We start from the raw sequence: 16,841 nt of genomic DNA, 5'->3' as shown, positions 1-16,841 counted from the left end.
AAGAACACACTTATGATGAAACAATGCTCTGCTGAAGGGCTACCCATTGTGTCCACATGCATGTGAATGGAGAACATGTTCAATGAACATTGGCTTTAGGAGGGTTTGGAGTGTGTGCTAGATGACAGTTTAACTAGACTTACCTTTGTTGCAATCTGATATATTTTGTGGCTCTATCTTTTGCTATGCTCTTGGTTTTCAACAAGGCTGCATTATTGTTTTCGATCATTTTCACACATTTGTTCTGTATATCCTGTGCAATAGTTGCACTATCCGTTTGCATCTTTATAATATGTACATACTGTGCAGCTTTGCAGTGGAGATTGAGGTCGTGACTGTTCATTAAGCCTTTGAACTACAAGGTGGCAAGCCATCATCAGCCAACCTCAGTCCACAGATGAAATACGAATATGCTCATACAGTAAGGTGGTTGTATCCACTGCCCGCCCCACCCCCCCACCACACACAGACACCCCAAGCCCTCCATGCAGCTTCCTCAAACTGCTGTTCACTGCACTGCTGCTGCTGGGCCCTGCCCCCTCCACCTCTCCCCACCCGTTGCAGGCTCTTCTTAAGGAGGGAGTAATCTCCCTCTGTTTGCTACTGCCAGTGCCACTCCAGCTTTTCTGAAGGAGGGCATCATCTCTGTCCGAGAGTCCCGTTTGCTGCAAAGACACTCTTGGAGGGAGAAGACTCCCTCCTTCAGAAGAGCCCGAGTGACGGGCAAGCAGAGGCACCGCTCGGGCTCGGTGGCAGCAAACTGAGGGAGAGGATTCCCTCCAATAACCTGGAGGCAAATTGGATCTGAATAGGAATGAGAAGAAAATTTCTGAGATGGTTAAATTTTTCTTTTCTTTTGCAGAAAGTGTATGCAGGGCAATTTACATTTTTATGAACTCCTAAGAAAAGCCACATTTCCCCCACATAGGGTTTCATATTTTTTTCAAGCTATCTTTCCTTCTGTTATTTTTAGCCTACTTTCCAGTAGGCTTATGAGATCACCTGGCATTCCTTGTGTCTATCCATCTGCCTGTGTGCCCCTACTTTCAACTTTGCAACACCTGCACCAATACAAGCCAAATGGGACACAGTTGTTGTGACACCTCAACGGTGTAGTTTGTAATGATGTCATCCACCCCTTTCAAGGTGGCGAACGCATGAACGTTTGAAGGACAAGAGAGCTAACTTGTGGGCCACCTAGCCAATCTGAATTAAATCTGGTACAAATATAGGGACACCTCAACCATGTGTGATGTCATCCACCCCAATTCAAAATGGCAGACATGTGAATGTGTGAGGCACATTTGGGCTAATTTGTGAATCGCCTAACCGATTTGAACCAAATTTATTAAGTTAACTGATTTGAACCAGTTTATTAAGTTGCCAAAACGTACGCACCAGATAGAAATAGGGACACACAGGGACGGCTCAAGGGTGCAGTCTGTGATGTCATCCACACCAATTCAAGATGGCAGATGCATTAACATTTGCAGTGCAAGTGTGCTAACTTATGAATTGCCTAACCAATTTGGATCAAATTTAGTCCAGTTGTAGGGATAAAAGTTGGCAGATTAGATCTTACGAGAATCATTTTTTTAAAAAGGGTTGAAAAAATAAGAGACATAATGTTGCCGAATCACTGTAACAAATAACAAATTTCTACACTGTCTGCTAAGAGCAGCTTTATGAATAATGACAGAATAATGGCATCAAACGTAACCAGGTCATACAGTCTGCAGATAACAGGTCAGACAGCATTTCTTTCTTGTATCTCTGGCTGGTACACAAAAATGTACGGTTCTGATGTCATTTCCCACTGACTCATGAGCAGACGAAAGAAGAAAGACAACCAAGTCCTCCATTTTCCTTTTTCCCCCCTCGAGGGGAAAGAAAGCCAAGGCATACATCCTACACAAACAGTTTAAGTTGCCAAAACGTACGCACCAGATAGAAAGTTTAATGGCAGTCTTCTTGGAACCAGTCCTCTGGGATATTTAGTCCAGGCTTCTTCATAGATCTTGAACCTCTCTAACATGTCAGCTAGGAGAACAAGAACAAGTTGAACAAAAATTTCAAACAAAAATTGATTTGGGGCTTAGGTAGATGACAAAACCCCACAATAACGGCCATGCACAATAAATAAAGTCAATGCTGCTTCAAGCTGACTACCATGTACACAATCCAGAAAGCTCCTTTTACTATTCCCAAGGGCTTGAGCATGACCAGTAACACTTAATATTTTTCAACAGGCACTTCTCATGCCAAGTTGAAAACTGTATATTTGAACTTCTTGGGAAGAAGCTCACCTTGAACTTGATGGAAAGGTGGACTATACTTCACAGTATATGGATAAATATACATTAATACACTCTTGTAAACATTCAAATAAACTGCAATTCTTGAACTGTAGTCTACAAAAGACAAATTCATCTTCCACCACTAAGAAAATTTGTGTGTATATATACAGAAGGGAAATATCACCTATCAATACCCTTTTTTCTGCAGAAAGACAAACAGAACTCATGCAGTTCAGCTTGTCATTAAAAGTACTACAAAATCATGACAAACATGCTCATACTACAATTTATACAAATTAAAAGGACATGCAACACAACCTTATGAATGTCTACTCAGCAATGAGTCCCATGTTGTTTAGTGGGGCTTACTTCCATGAAAGCATGAACAGGCCTGCAGCCTTAATGTTTCAAAGGACCTAAGCTATTATTGTTACCTGGTTTAAGTGCCATTTCTAAGCCTTTGTAATAAGCCCAGTTTTCAGGGTTTCTTTCTTGTAATCCTCGATATATCTCAGCTGCTTCCTCCAGCCGATAGAGTTGTAACAGAAGTTCTCCTGTGCAAAATGCAGGGTTATAAATCAACTGTGAGAAAGGATTTAATACATATTATTTGAAACCAACATATTTCTAACCACCAATAAAGTGAACTCTCTAAATGTTCCATGGTGTACTTATGTATGGCATTTATAGCCAGCGTTCACCAGGATGGCTCAAATCAGCTTGCATGTTGCCCCTCTCTATTGCGCCAAGCCTTAGTCTGGCCCCAATCGCAGGATTTATTTGTATTACACAGTAGAGAATGAACTAAGGAAAAATCAATTCTAATACTGCCCAAAATGCTTGACTAAAATACATCTATCTTGAATGTACTATGAGACACTAGATTATCTTGAGAATCAGCAAACATACATATACATCATCATCATCATCATCATCTTGTCTACCTGAGCAGCTAGTCTAAAATTAGGGCCAAAAGCAGTAATCAAGGCACATAGCTGCTTTGGACAGTGAAATAATAATTTATGTCAAAGGCATAGTCTCAGTCAAAAATGTGACAAGTAACAAAACAAGAAACACTGGAGATGAGGGGGGGAATGGGAAAGCAGGGAGACAGCAAACCAACTCTGTTAAATTCTATGGAAGGAACAGTGATATTCTACTCGCCCCCACTTCAGCTTCCCAAACATATCTAAAAAATGTTTTAAAAAAACACCCAACCCAACTCTCCAAAATTACCCCCCAAAAGTTCTTCAGGTTGGAAGCATGGACTAGCAGGCCTCAAAACAATGGTCCTTGTTGTAATGGAGAGGAAAACTCATTTGCCAGACTGTCAGCAACCTCTAAGATGTACGTTATCAATGTAAGATATAGCCCCCAGCCCGTGCACCAAAAAAAAAAAAAAAATTAACCCTACCAATGGTACACTTTGAATCTACCCACTATACAGAGCTGACAGGCAACTTTAGTCCTCAGACATTTAAATCAGTATGAGTTACACTTAAGAAATCTCTCTCATTACAGATAGGTTTCTGCACAACAGCTTTATAGAAAGTCATTACCTTTAGTTTCTTCAACTGCTAATTTGTCACAGATTTGCTTTTCATAGGTACTAAGATGATCCAAAGCTTCTTTATATAGTCCTGCTTCTCGGAGAACTTGATTCTGATACAGAAGAAGCTCACTATACTCATAGTCTACTTTATCAGGAGATGTCTGCATAATTAAGAGGTGGGGGGACACATTGTAGTCATACTTGCAATCTCAGTTTAACGTAACTTTTAAAAATTGCCCCAATCCAGTAATGCACACAGAAACAGGTTTAAATATACAGGTTGCCAGATTTGAACCACATGTGTGAAAGAGTGCTAATATAAAAATTACTATTCGTAGTTTCGAAACTAGAAAGGCAGTGCCCCTGTTGAATCACGATTGAAGATGCAGCTGCCAAACACATTTGACATCATCTGCTCTGACAGCCATGATCACCTCTGAGGTGAAGGGGACAATCAGTCCACACACTATTCCTCTTCCTTCCACAACAGTCACAGTAAAAGCAGATGTGTCATCAGCAACAAAGAACTATCCGGATATGCAGCTGTATGCAGACAGCTTATTGCTGCATACAAGATATCTAGATCAGGGTGTTATGCATAATTCTTCACTCCCAGTTCCAGTCATTTAGTTATATATAAGTTTGAAGTTGTCCTAATGATACCTGTTGAGTTTTCCTGAATTCCTCCAAAATCTTTGCCGCCATTTCATAGTCTTCCAGCAGATGATAAGCTATAGCATAGCCAATCCATGATGCTCGTTGTGCAGGTCGAAGCTGAAGTAACTGATACCTAGTTTCCTGTACGACAGTAATAAAACATCAGTTCTCACATCCTCATCTCTTATGGACTTATGACTGAGCACTGAACTACAATATTGATCAGGAATTTGACTCGGCTTTATTAAAAAAAAGGTTCACCATGCAAAAAGCTTAACTTGCAGTTGATACACAATAGCCTAAAACAGTGGTTCCCAACCTGGGTTCCTCCAGATGTTCCTGAACTACAACTCCCATCATTCTCAGCTACAATTTATTGTGGCCGGGGGTGATGGGAGTTGTAATTCAGCAACATCTGGAGGAATCCAAGTTGGGAACCACTAGCCTAAACAACAGTCTTTATAAAGACTATGTCTTTAAATAAAGTTGGATAGAGCTGACAAAATTAGCATATACTTGCAGTAAATCTGAAGCAATATCAACTATGACACTGACACAGAAAAGGAAAGTCATGACTGAAACCAATGGACAGGTTAGTTGCCATGAGTTTCAATGGGACTTGGTCAAGATTAACTTTAGTTAGGCTTGGTCCAGGAGGCACTGAGCTACTAGAAGAGTTACATTATGACCAATATCAATTATATATATATATATATATATATATATATATCTATATATATATATATATATACACACACACACACACACACACACACACATATATACTTCATACATATGGAATAAAGTAGTACTTACATAGGAAATTTTTCAAATATACAAAATTTAGGATGACAAATGTTGACCAAAGGAATATTTATAGTAACTAAAACGTAGTGCAATATTAGTGGAGTTGCTGATTATTAACACCCCTAGCTTATAAACAGAAAGGCACTGAGAAGAATTGTTACAAAACAATGCTACAAAGCAATGTAACAAGTTGAATAGAGATAGAAATTATTCAAATATCTATTTAAAATAATTGAAATCTAGTTAGTTATCTCTATTGATAATCTGAGGGAAAACAGATTATGGAGAAACCACTTTAGAACAAGGCAGTCAAATAAGGCCATAGTATATCTGAGGGTAGGATAACTCTGAGAGAGAGAGAGAGAGAGAGAGAGAGAGAGTTCTTTGTGCAGAACCACTGCAGTGCAGTCACACCTGATGACCTGGAAATATCATTTTAAAATTTGAACAATCTCTGAACAGAAATAGCTCAAGCACTTACAATGTGTATCATTTGATGTATTCAAGACAGTATTGTCTTTGAAACAACTTTACACTGAAGAAACCCCTACCCAATGTTATTAATGTAGGGGGGGAAAGGCAAAATGTTTCTGCTTTCTCTCAAACCTTTTAGCTATAAAAATGAATTGGTGACTGCACCTAGTAAAACACTAGATCAAGATTTGTTCTCAACTCACCCTGTAACCTTCTAGATCCCTCATTTGAATTTGTAGCAAAGAGAGGTCCCTCAAGATTTGGAGATTGTCCTTATCCCATTTCAGTGCATTTCGGTAACATTTGATGGCTTCATCGTATTTCTTGTCTGACCTCTGGAGGAGACCATACACATGCCAACCTGGAAACTTTCATTAAGGATATCGCACTTGTATAAATTTAAACTAAGAAAATAGTCACTTAACTATTCTATAAAAGACTACAGCAAACATTTTCCTCAACAAATAACTTACATTCAGCATACCAATATGAACTAACATAATGCAAGGAAACGCACACAAACTTTAAGTGCTGCATTTTAAAGCCAGATGTAAAATACAATTATGCAAGTAGCCCAAATATTCCTAGGAGACTGCCTATGTAGATACATTATTAAGCTTCCACCTGAAACTAGTCTGTAATGATAAAGATGAAGTTTGCAAATAGAATGAAGATACATTTCTCACTAAAAATGTTCACTTTTGACCTAAGATTATCATTCCAACAGTGGCTCCAAAGAATGCAGTGCAAGCGTTCAAATGGTTCACCAAACCTTTTAGAAGTGTACATAACCAATGTTCAAGTTATTTACTGTGTAGGTAAATATAAGTTATATTTACACTCTCCAAGATGGTTTATGTTGGCGTCTTTTGCCAATCCAGAGTATCATTTTAGAAGGATACAGACATGACTCTTCAAGTCATTTCGTAGGCCCCGACGCACCAATTCATATGCTTCTTCTTTTTTACCTAAGCAGTTTAATGTTAGTCCTTTCATAGCCAAGGTTTCTAAAATCAAAGACATCAATAACACCACATCAAATCACAGTTCAGAAAACTTGAAAATATTGAAATGGGTATACCAAAACAGAGAGACAGATTTTTACACTTAGGCACATGTACTTTAGAATTAGAATTAGTGGCTGACATCCAGACTAAGAGTTGCATGTGGAAATCACTACCATTGATGCATGGAGGAAGGGATGATTTTCAGCAATCCCCGCTTTCCTCTGCAGCCACCTGTGCCTTCTGAAAACATATCCAAAATATATTCCAGTATATTTCCATACTGTTAGGGGATCCTAACAGTAATATTTTTGGGAGGCACAGACACCTGCAGAGGGAAGAGGAGGGGAACTGCCAAAAACCAGAACCTCATCCATGTATGAGCGAAGTGCTACTTGCATACAACTCTTAGTATGGATGTCAGTGAATAGGTTTTATTTCAAACAACAAGCCAAATCTTTGTTAAAGCTGTAGAACATAGCATAAGGAAAGATGCTAGAACTTTGATTTCATATATACTTATTAGCAAGAACTTCACCCAACAAAAGGACTAAGGAAAAAGTGTTAAACTATGAAGCCTATGACTAGCAGATTTCAGTAAAGTTTAAAATATCTGTAAATGAAGGATCAAAGGGTGAATCTATACAGGATAGTAGACCATCTTTGTCTTCAAATGAGTTGCCACTGAACAGTTGTGAAGTGGAATGGACAATTTTAAGCTGAGAAGTAGAAGCCAAACCTTTCCTTTGTCCACCACCTATTCCCCCAAGTCATTGCACCCCACTCCCCCCCGACCAGGCTTCAAAATTGGAAATGACCCACGTTAGGAGAGATGGCCTGGAAGGATCAATGTGGGGAAGTGGTGAGCAGGAGAGAGAGTTCCACCACCTCTAACCTCTTCTTCACTTGAAATCACCACTCATAGGAACATAGGAAACTGCCATATACTGAGTCAGACCATTGGTCTATCTAGCTCAGTATTGTCTTCTCCAATGTTTAGGTGTTTGGTGGCAAATTGCATTTATGGGTCTACTGTCACCATGGGTCTACTGTCTGGGTCTACTGTCACCATGTTTAGTATCACTCCCAGTCTCTTAAAAGCCCAAGAAATATTCCAGCCTCTCTCTCCTTTCTGGTAAATGTGGATTCCGAAATGATAGCTTTGATAGTGCTCCTTCAACTGCAGAATGACCTAACTTGGTAGACTTACCAAAATGTTTTAGGATCTTTTTATCTGAGCTGTGCTTTGGGGTGGAATATGGAGATGGGGCTTTACAATTCTGTACTGTTTTTGCACAATTGCAACTGGCCTTTTATAGACAGACATAACATACTGTTACCCATCCTGAACCTACAAATACAGGTCCATTTTAAAAATTAAACCAGTATTTGTTCTAAATGTTTTATATATAAAGCTGAAGACTCACCACCATGTTCTGCAAATTTTGGATTGGAAAGTATCTGTTTGCAAAATTTCAGACCATTTCTGTACTGCTTGTGTTCGTAACACCTCTGAAAAGAAATGAAGAAATAGAAACATTGTCAACATCTCCAAATTTTAAGAAATGCTAAAGAAATGAATGACAGATATATCACTTTATGTCTACCCAACTATAACTAATTCTTGGTTCCCATGACAGCCTTTCAGTTTGTCTGTTCTCACTGAATTCTATGCACAATTAAAGATCAAGAGATAAGTATGTGATCTCTCCAAACGTTTCAGGAGAAAGGTTATATTAAAATGAAATAATTAAGAAGCTACTCCTTATCATTCCCTGAAATCTGTTTGTTCCACAGCAATTAAGGTTGTTCATTGTTTTCCAGTTGAATGATTTATTGAACAGGTGCCTTACTAAATTCTTGGCAGTCATATTAACATGGACAGATCACAAATTTTGCTTTTATCAAAGAATTAATCCAATACAAGCCTTCTTTTTCATGAAAAACTAACAATCTAAATATGCAAAATATCTTAATGCTGCTGCCCACCACTCAACCTGTAATTTAGAAACTTAGGATGAAGCGAGAAGAGAGGAATCTTTGTCAGGAGTCAAAACCAGCTTTACAAATATTAACCCCTTACTTTTACAAGTTTTAACCTCTTCTGTACAAATGTCTGTTTACTGTTCAGAACATCCTGACGACTAGTATCATTAGCGTAGAAGAATGAGCAGAAAATGAATATGTCATTAACTGGAATGGATTCCTATCTACATAATTATCTAAGCCAGCATGCGTGGGGATGTGTGCAAACCAAGCCCCCGCTGCAGCCACGACCAATGAAAAGGCAGGGCAGAGGTACTGCTCAGCACAGCAACTGATGAAGAAGAAAACGGTGGCCGGACGGGGACAGGCAGTGGGCAAAGCCCCATCGCCCTGAGGAGGAAGGCTTCGACTGCCGAAGCCAGAAGGCTTTGCTTGGCATCCTGAGGAGGAGGAAGGGCGATCAGACGAGGATGGGCGAAGCCCTGCCACCCTGAAGAGGAGGAAGGCTTTGCCCGCTTCATCCGCCAAAGCCAGAAGGCTTCACCCGCCGCCCTGAGGAGGAGGAAGGGCGAAGCCGACGGGAAGAGTGGAAACTGGGGCTGGGGGGAGAACCAAGGCCTGGCCGCATGGGATGTGGGGAGGCGGTGGAGGTGGGGTGAGGAGGTGGCTGGGCCACCAGGAAAAGGAGATGGTGGCAGGAGGGAACGGGCCGGCTTGAAAGCCAGCCAGAAACCGCTGGCGGGGGGGGGGGGAGAAGCGGCCTGGTAGGGAGGGGGGGAAGAAGCGGCCTGGTGGGGGGGGGGAGAAGCGGCCTGGCGTGGGGGACCGGCGACTGAAGCAGAAGGCTTGGGGAGAGGGGAATGTACTACCGCACAGATGCTCTGTGTGGGATCAGCTAGTTTTAAATACTCTCGATCTGAAATGGCTTTAAGCATATACATTTAAGTACAACGGGAAGTACAACGGGAAGTACAACTGAACATGGGAAGCTGCCATATACTGAGTCAGAGCATTGGTCTATCTAGCTCAGTATTGTCTTCACAGACTGGCAGCAGCTTCTCCAATGTTACAGGCAGGAATCCCTCTCAGCTCGATTGGAGAAGCCAGGGATGGAACTTGAAACCTTCTGCTTTTCCCAGAGCAGCTCCACCCCCTAAGGGAATATCTTATAGTGCTCACAGTTCTAGTCTACCTTTCATATGCAACCAGGGTGGACCCTGCTTAGCTAAGGGGACAAGTCATGCTTTCTACCACAAGACCAATCCTGTAGGTTGTACTTAAGCATATACATTTAAGTACAACCTACTGGAAGTAGGTCTTTGATGTAGGTCTTTGAACTTTTAAGTAGTTATTTCATAAAGGCAGAGTATTGCTACTACAGATCATGTACTAGGCATTTATCCAAGAAGAAGGGACAATACAGGCTGTTTTTTAATGGCAAATAGAGAACTCACAATGCATTTTCCTTATACCTGAAGCAAGCTCAATTTGCCTGGTATAAATGGTGTATAGTATATGCATTGGATCTAGCCACTACAATCTATGCACACACACACAATAGCACAAACAGCAAATTTTCAGTTTTAAAGGTCACAAATAAGCAAATGTATCTGCTTTTCAAAATAAATTTAGACCGTCTTTGCTATTACAAATTTGTTTTCAGAATCACATCCAGACTAATGTGCACACTAAAACATTTTGTGTATGCACAGAATGGGTGATTTTCACTTATTTTCCTTTCCTTCTGGAGCTTGCTGTGCTTCCGAAAACTATATGTCACCGAGAGTCATAAAACTGTCAGCAATATTTTTGGGCCTGCAAAGAAAAGTGGAAATGGGGGCGGTGGGTGGGCGCGCTCCAATATTATACACACACACACAATGTTTTTTGGTACATGCAAAGTTAGTGTAGATATCACCCAATGCGCTTTTGCCTATTACAATCTACAATTTACTTGGTACATAAGAATATAAGACCAGTCTGGTTGGATCAGACCTATCTAGTCCAGCATCCTGTTTCACACAGAAGCCAACCAGAAGATGCCTTAGGAAACCACAAAACTAAGAGTACTGCCTCTCCTGCCGCTACTCCTCTGCAGCTCGTATTCGGAGGCATACCTCCTGAACATGTCTACTGGCCGCAAGATGTGGAAGTTAACCCTTTGTAAGCTGTGACCTCCTACTTTGAGGGGAAAAGAAGAACTTCTCCCTATCCACATTCTTCAAGCCACATATAACTTCATAAACTTTTATCATGCCTTCCCTTAATCATCTTTTTTCTAAACTAAATAACTCCAAGTTTTGTAGCCTTACCTCATAAGGAAGATGTTTTAGCCCCCTGATCATCTTGGTTGCCTTCTTCTCCACCTCTTTCCAGTTCTACAATATCCTTTTTGAGATATGGTGACCAGAACTGTACACAGTATTCCAAATGTGGCTGCACCACTGATTTATTTAAAGGCATTATAATATTAGGAGTTTTAATTTCAATCCCCTTCCTAATGATCTCTAGCATGGAATTTGCCTTTTTCACAGCTCCTACACACAAAATCAACATTTTCAGTGAGCTATTCACCACAACCCCAAGACCCCTCACCTAGACAGTCACAGACAGTTCAGACTCCATCAATGTAAATGTGAAGTTGGGGTTTTTTGCCCCAATGTGCATCACTTTACATTTACTTAACACTGAATTGCATCTGCCATGTTGTTGCTAACTGCTCCAGTTTGGAGAGATCCTTCTGAAGTTCCTTACAATCTGCTTTGGATTTGGACACCTCACTGCTTACTTCAATTTCTAGATAATTTATGAATTAAAAGGCACTGGGCCCAATATATATCCTTGGGACACTCAATTGTGAAAACTGTTCCCACCTTCTGTTTCTTGTTCTTCACCCAGTTACTAATTCATGAATGAACCTGACCTCTAATCACTTGACTGCTACGTTTACTTAAAGGTTTGAGGGACCTTATCAAAAGTTTACTGAAAGCTCAAGTATACTATGTCAACTGAATCACCTTTATTCACATGCCTGTTGACACTCTCAAAAGAACTCCACAAGGTTAGTAAGGCAAGACATACCATTGCAGAAGTCATGCTAACTGTCCTTCAATAAGGCCTGTTCTTCTATATGTTTAACATTATCTCTAATTACGTTTTCCATCAGTTAACCCAAAACAGATGTTAAGCTAACTGGCCTGTAATTTCCTGGATCTTCTTTTGAAAATGGGATTCAATTGGCTACTTTCCAGTCAGTCCAGTCACTAGCTATTTTCCAATACCATCCAACATTTACTCGATCTATGACAGATCTTGTATAGCTAAAACAGCATTAACCAGAATGAAGGTAAGCTGTTTCATGATTCTGTTCAGTAGGGGACCCTCCCAGAGATTCTATCAGTCACTCTTCAGGGTGTGCCCTAAAGTGTTGTGCTCAGTTGGAAAACAACACCATGGCTCCAAATGATACTCCAGGTAACAAAACACAATGGGAAAGCTGTCTAAACAATTCAAACACACTACAGTTGGGTTTAGGAATCATATTAAAACATGATTAAACCAAGGCTCTGTGGTACTGTCATGAACCTCAGGCTTACACATTCCTACTTCCCTTCTGTGCAGGAAGGGAGAAAATGTTCCATTCCTCGTTTAACACAAACCAGGATTATTTGTTGTGCCTGAGCCCAGCAAATCCTGGCTTTTTCTAACAGCAGCTTGTAAATGAGCCAGGATATCAAACAAGGATGCAATCATCTTTATACAATTAGTACTTTTAACACAAGCATTCAACCCTTCCCACTAAAGAAGTATTTGAATTACAGATGAACCCAGTTATCTGTGGAGGTTCTGTTCTCTGCTACAACCACAGATAACAAGGCATTCCGGCAATGGGATGTGGGCAGGTTAGGTTCTTGGAGGCTTGAAAAATGGGGGAAATGGCCTGAAATACCTACCATGCTCTTCAGGCAGTGTTCCCTCTAAGGCAGGCCTGCACAACTCAAATGACCTGGTGGGCCGCAACTGACCGTGACATGGCTCATGGGGGCCAAAGTCAATTTTTAGGGTACTGATTATTAAATTAACACCTAATATCAATCAATTAATTAATTAAATCAAATTAAACTGAAATTAATTAAAATGAATTTAATTAAAATTTAACTTTTGAAGTTCTGGCCGGGCAAGAATTAATTTAAATTAATGCAATCTGTACAAAATACATAATAAAATGCATTGTTCTTCCTTTACACCTCTACCAAAATGGGGCAGTCTTGTGAGGGGGAGAGAGAATGGAGCAGTCTTGGAGCAGTCTTGGCGAGAGAGAGAATGGAGCAGTCTTGGCGAGAGAGAGAATGGAGCAGTCTTGGCGAGAGAGAGAATGGAGCAGTCTTGGCGAGAGAGAGAATGGAGCAGTCTTGGCGAGAGAGAGAATGGAGCAGTCTTGGCGAGAGAGAGAGAGTCTGTTCACCGTCATTCCGGAGGTCCTCGTCGTCCTCCCGTCCTGGCAACGCTTTCTCTTCCCCGCTGGGCCCCCACCCTGCCTACCATTTGCGCTCGCCCCCTCTGTCAGGGCCCGCCACCATCAGGCTCCCTTGTAGGGTACGGCCGCCGCCTCCCGCGTCCTCCTCCCACCTCATCACCAGCACCATTTTTCTCGCCGCCGAGTCAAGTCACTGAGGGATGGCTACGGGGTGCATGTGTGTCCTTCTCTACACCACCACTCGACGGTGGCACACAGCAGCAGATAGCAGAGCGACGCTGGGGCCTGGTGTTTGGCCCTGCGTCGCTTCCCAAATGCGAGGCGCGCCTGCGCAGTTAAGTCTCTTAACTGCAGGTGCGTTCGCCTCACTCGCAGATGCAGTTGGAGAAGCAACACGGGGTGAAACACCAGGCTCCAGCGTCGCTCTTTATTCTCTATTCTTTATTCTCTATTTTATTCTATTTGCTGCTGCTGCCGCCGGGGAGAAGAGGGGAAGGGAGGGGGTAGAAGGACACACACTCTCAGCCATTTCCTCGGCTGCGCATGGGCTGGAATTGGAGGGGGGGGGTTTAAAGGAGGTTCGCAGCAGGGGGAGGAAGGGGAAGTGTAGCCCTGGGGGCCAAGAAAAAAGGCCTTGTGGGCCGCATGCAGCCCGCACGCTGTGCAGACCTGCTCTAAGGCATGTGCATGTGTGCATGCTCACAAGTTTTTTGAGGTCTGCTCAGTTAATTTTAAATCCCACTCAGGCTGAATCAGGGAGCCCCCATTCTGAATGCATGTGCACACACACTGCCTTGATACTGCCACCCAGAACAAAACTCATTCTGGACACAGATAAAAAAAATCAGAGAAAACACTGTCTACAGGTCTCCAGCGGTTCAGCAATGTCGGCCAAAAGTTCCAACTGTGCCATTGTACAGCAACAAATTGCCAGGGTGCGGGGGGTGCGGTGTTAAACAGATTAGCCACAAAATGGTTCCTTTCCTCAAAATGGTGGCCAGAAATGACCTGAGAAATCATTACTGGCCACCCCGAAACAGCGGAAATTATTTTTTTTCCACATGGAACCGTGCTGCCAGTCTGTGTAGACAATATTGAGCTAGATGGATCTATGGTCAGAATCAGTCTATGGCAGCTTCCTATGCTTTCTATTAGAAATTTGCCCTGTAGAATTAAGCAACACCTAATTCACAGTAAAACTCATCAGTGTTGTACATGGCTAGCCCTTGTACATATTTGTAACTTATCAAATATAAGGAGTGTCTGAGGCACAGCTAAAACTTTGAGAGCTGAGAGGGTGTGTGTGCAGGATTTTATTTTTTCCCATCTGTTCTGCTGCTTCTGAAATATCTACAGAAGGCCTGCTCAACTTAGGCCACCCAGCTGTTTTTGAACTACACCTCCCATAATCCCCACCCACAGTGGCCAATAGCCAGGGATTATGGGAGATGTAGGCCAACATCTGCAGGAGGGCCAAAGCTGAGCAGCCACCGAAGTCCCCTTTGGTGGCCAGGCCTTTGGTGGTGGGACTGAGGTCTGGGGTGAGATTACTGCCCAGACATTTTAAGGGATTATGCTGGTTGTATAGGGCTAGTGGCTTCAATATATCTTGATTTGTCTGGAGATAAGGATTCAGGGGGTGAGTTCAATGATAGGGGAATGACCGTTCAAGAGGTGGTGGAAACAGAAGAACACTTGGCACTGGCAGTTCAGAAAGCTATTACAGGGGAAGAGAAAGCAGAAACCTAATAGCCGTTTCCCCTTCCAGTTGTTCTGCCAGCTCACCTTGGGGGATAGTGCCAACTACCCACTGAATCTCAGAGTGCTCCTTGGTAGTGCCAGGTCAGTTCCAAACAAAATGGAAAATATCCATGATTTAACTGTAGAAGACCTGTATGTTTGATGGAGACCTGGCTGGCAGAAGCTAGCGGCCCATAGGGATGTGCACTGAACTGGATCTGTGCACTCCCGGGATGGTGCCTCCTACTTGACCATCTCTGTCCCACATGCGAGTCTGCCATTTGTGTGGCGATGCTGAACGGGGCTGCAAGGAGGAACGCTGCAGCCCCAAGCCCACACTTTTTGGGAGAGCACGGGGTGGGGGGGGGGAAGAGTGGCAGGACAGGGCTGGGCAAGTAGGAAGCATCCTCCCTGTCCCTTAAAGTAAACACCTCCCCGGCTTCCAAACCAGCTCAAACACCAGCATTTTGAACCAGCTCCAGAAAAGGAGTGCCAAACGAGTTTCATGCACATCCCTAGTGGCACAGTTTGGTCCCAGCTTCTCCCAGCTGGGTACTCAGTTACTGAACAGGTGAGTGGCCATGGGCAGGGTGATGGTGTGGCTGCGATCTATAAGCATAATATATTGCTTACTAGGGGATCCCAGTCACGGAAAACACCCATACTGAATGTGTGTACTTAAGTCTAGGGACCAGAGATAGACTGGGACTTCTGTTGGTGTACCGTTCACCTTGCTGTCCAACAGAGTCCCCAACTGAGCTGACTGAACCGGTTGCAGAATTGGTGTTTGAGTCTCCCAGATTTGTGATGTGGGCAACTTCAGTGTTCACTTTGGGACCAGTTAATCATGTGCAGCTCAGGAGTTCATAGCAGCCATGAGAACTATGGGCCTATCTCAAGTGGTCTTAGCACCTACATACACCACTGGCCACACGCTTGATTTGGTCTTTTGCTCTGATCAGAGTGGTGTTCCATAGGTAGGAATTCCTGTGATTTCCTCCATTGTCATGGATGGACCACCACCAACTGGTTAAGGTTCGGCTTGCTACTTCAATCCACCTCTGCAGGGGTGAAAGACCTATTAAGATAGTCTGCCCGAGAAGATTATTAGATCCAATAGGATTTCAAAAAGCCTATTGGGTTTATATTTGGTTCATCCAGAAATATTGTTGATGCCCTGGTTGAGACCTGGAATAAGGAGCTTCCTAGGGCAGTAGAAACAATTGTACCAAAGCATCCTTTCCAACCTGCTTCAAAACTAGCTCCATGGTATTCAGAACTGCGGGAGCTGACAGAGCAAGGTAGAAGACTAGATTGCAAGTGGAGAAAGACTATTTGAATGTGACAGGTTACAACATAAAGCACATTTAAAGATCTAAACTCTGGCAATATGAATGAAAAAGTAAGAGTTAATTGCTGACCGTATTGCAACTGCAAGTTTGCTTCCGGCTAACTTATCTACGGTTGTGAAGGAACTAATTCAGGTGCCTTCTTCCACGAATTCCAACTGATCCCTACTGCCTACCACCATTGAGCCCTCCTTGCCCACACTGAGCAGCAGTGGTCATTCCTGCAAGCCAACTTCTTCTTGGAACATTAATCCAAGCAAAAAGGGAATTGGCCCCATTTTCCTACAGGGTGAATCTGGAGGCGGCAGTGCACCCAGGTGGATGGTGGGAAGGGAGAAGAGGTGACAGAGAGGACAGTAGAAAGAACAGTGGCGTCAGCGGGCAGAATTGCATTGAAGCAATCACTGAGCCAGTTTTCTCTAGACACAGTAATTTCTAAGTGCCTTGGTGAGCTGTTTTCCAGGATTTGACAAATCCTGCCTTAGGGAAGTGCAAAGT

General features: G+C 42.5%; 1 protein-coding gene across 1 annotated transcript in view; it reads right to left on the bottom strand.

Moving 5' to 3' along the window:
- NAA15 (N-alpha-acetyltransferase 15, NatA auxiliary subunit) overlaps positions 1-16,841 on the bottom strand; it is a 55,742-nt gene that overhangs the window by 32,252 nt on the left and 6,649 nt on the right. Inside the window, exons 2-8 of the mRNA XM_053253871.1 lie at positions 8,219-8,303; positions 6,690-6,794; positions 5,991-6,148; positions 4,513-4,647; positions 3,857-4,010; positions 2,732-2,851; positions 1,945-2,040 (exon numbers count right to left, since the gene is read on the bottom strand). Coding sequence (XP_053109846.1) covers positions 1,945-2,040; positions 2,732-2,851; positions 3,857-4,010; positions 4,513-4,647; positions 5,991-6,148; positions 6,690-6,794; positions 8,219-8,303 — 853 coding nt within the window. The remainder of the gene's footprint in view (positions 1-1,944; positions 2,041-2,731; positions 2,852-3,856; positions 4,011-4,512; positions 4,648-5,990; positions 6,149-6,689; positions 6,795-8,218; positions 8,304-16,841) is intronic.

Source organism: Hemicordylus capensis, chromosome 5 (assembly GCF_027244095.1).
Source record: "Hemicordylus capensis ecotype Gifberg chromosome 5, rHemCap1.1.pri, whole genome shotgun sequence".
NCBI lineage: Eukaryota > Metazoa > Chordata > Lepidosauria > Squamata > Cordylidae > Hemicordylus > Hemicordylus capensis.
This window is presented reverse-complemented; position numbering and strand designations above follow the sequence as displayed.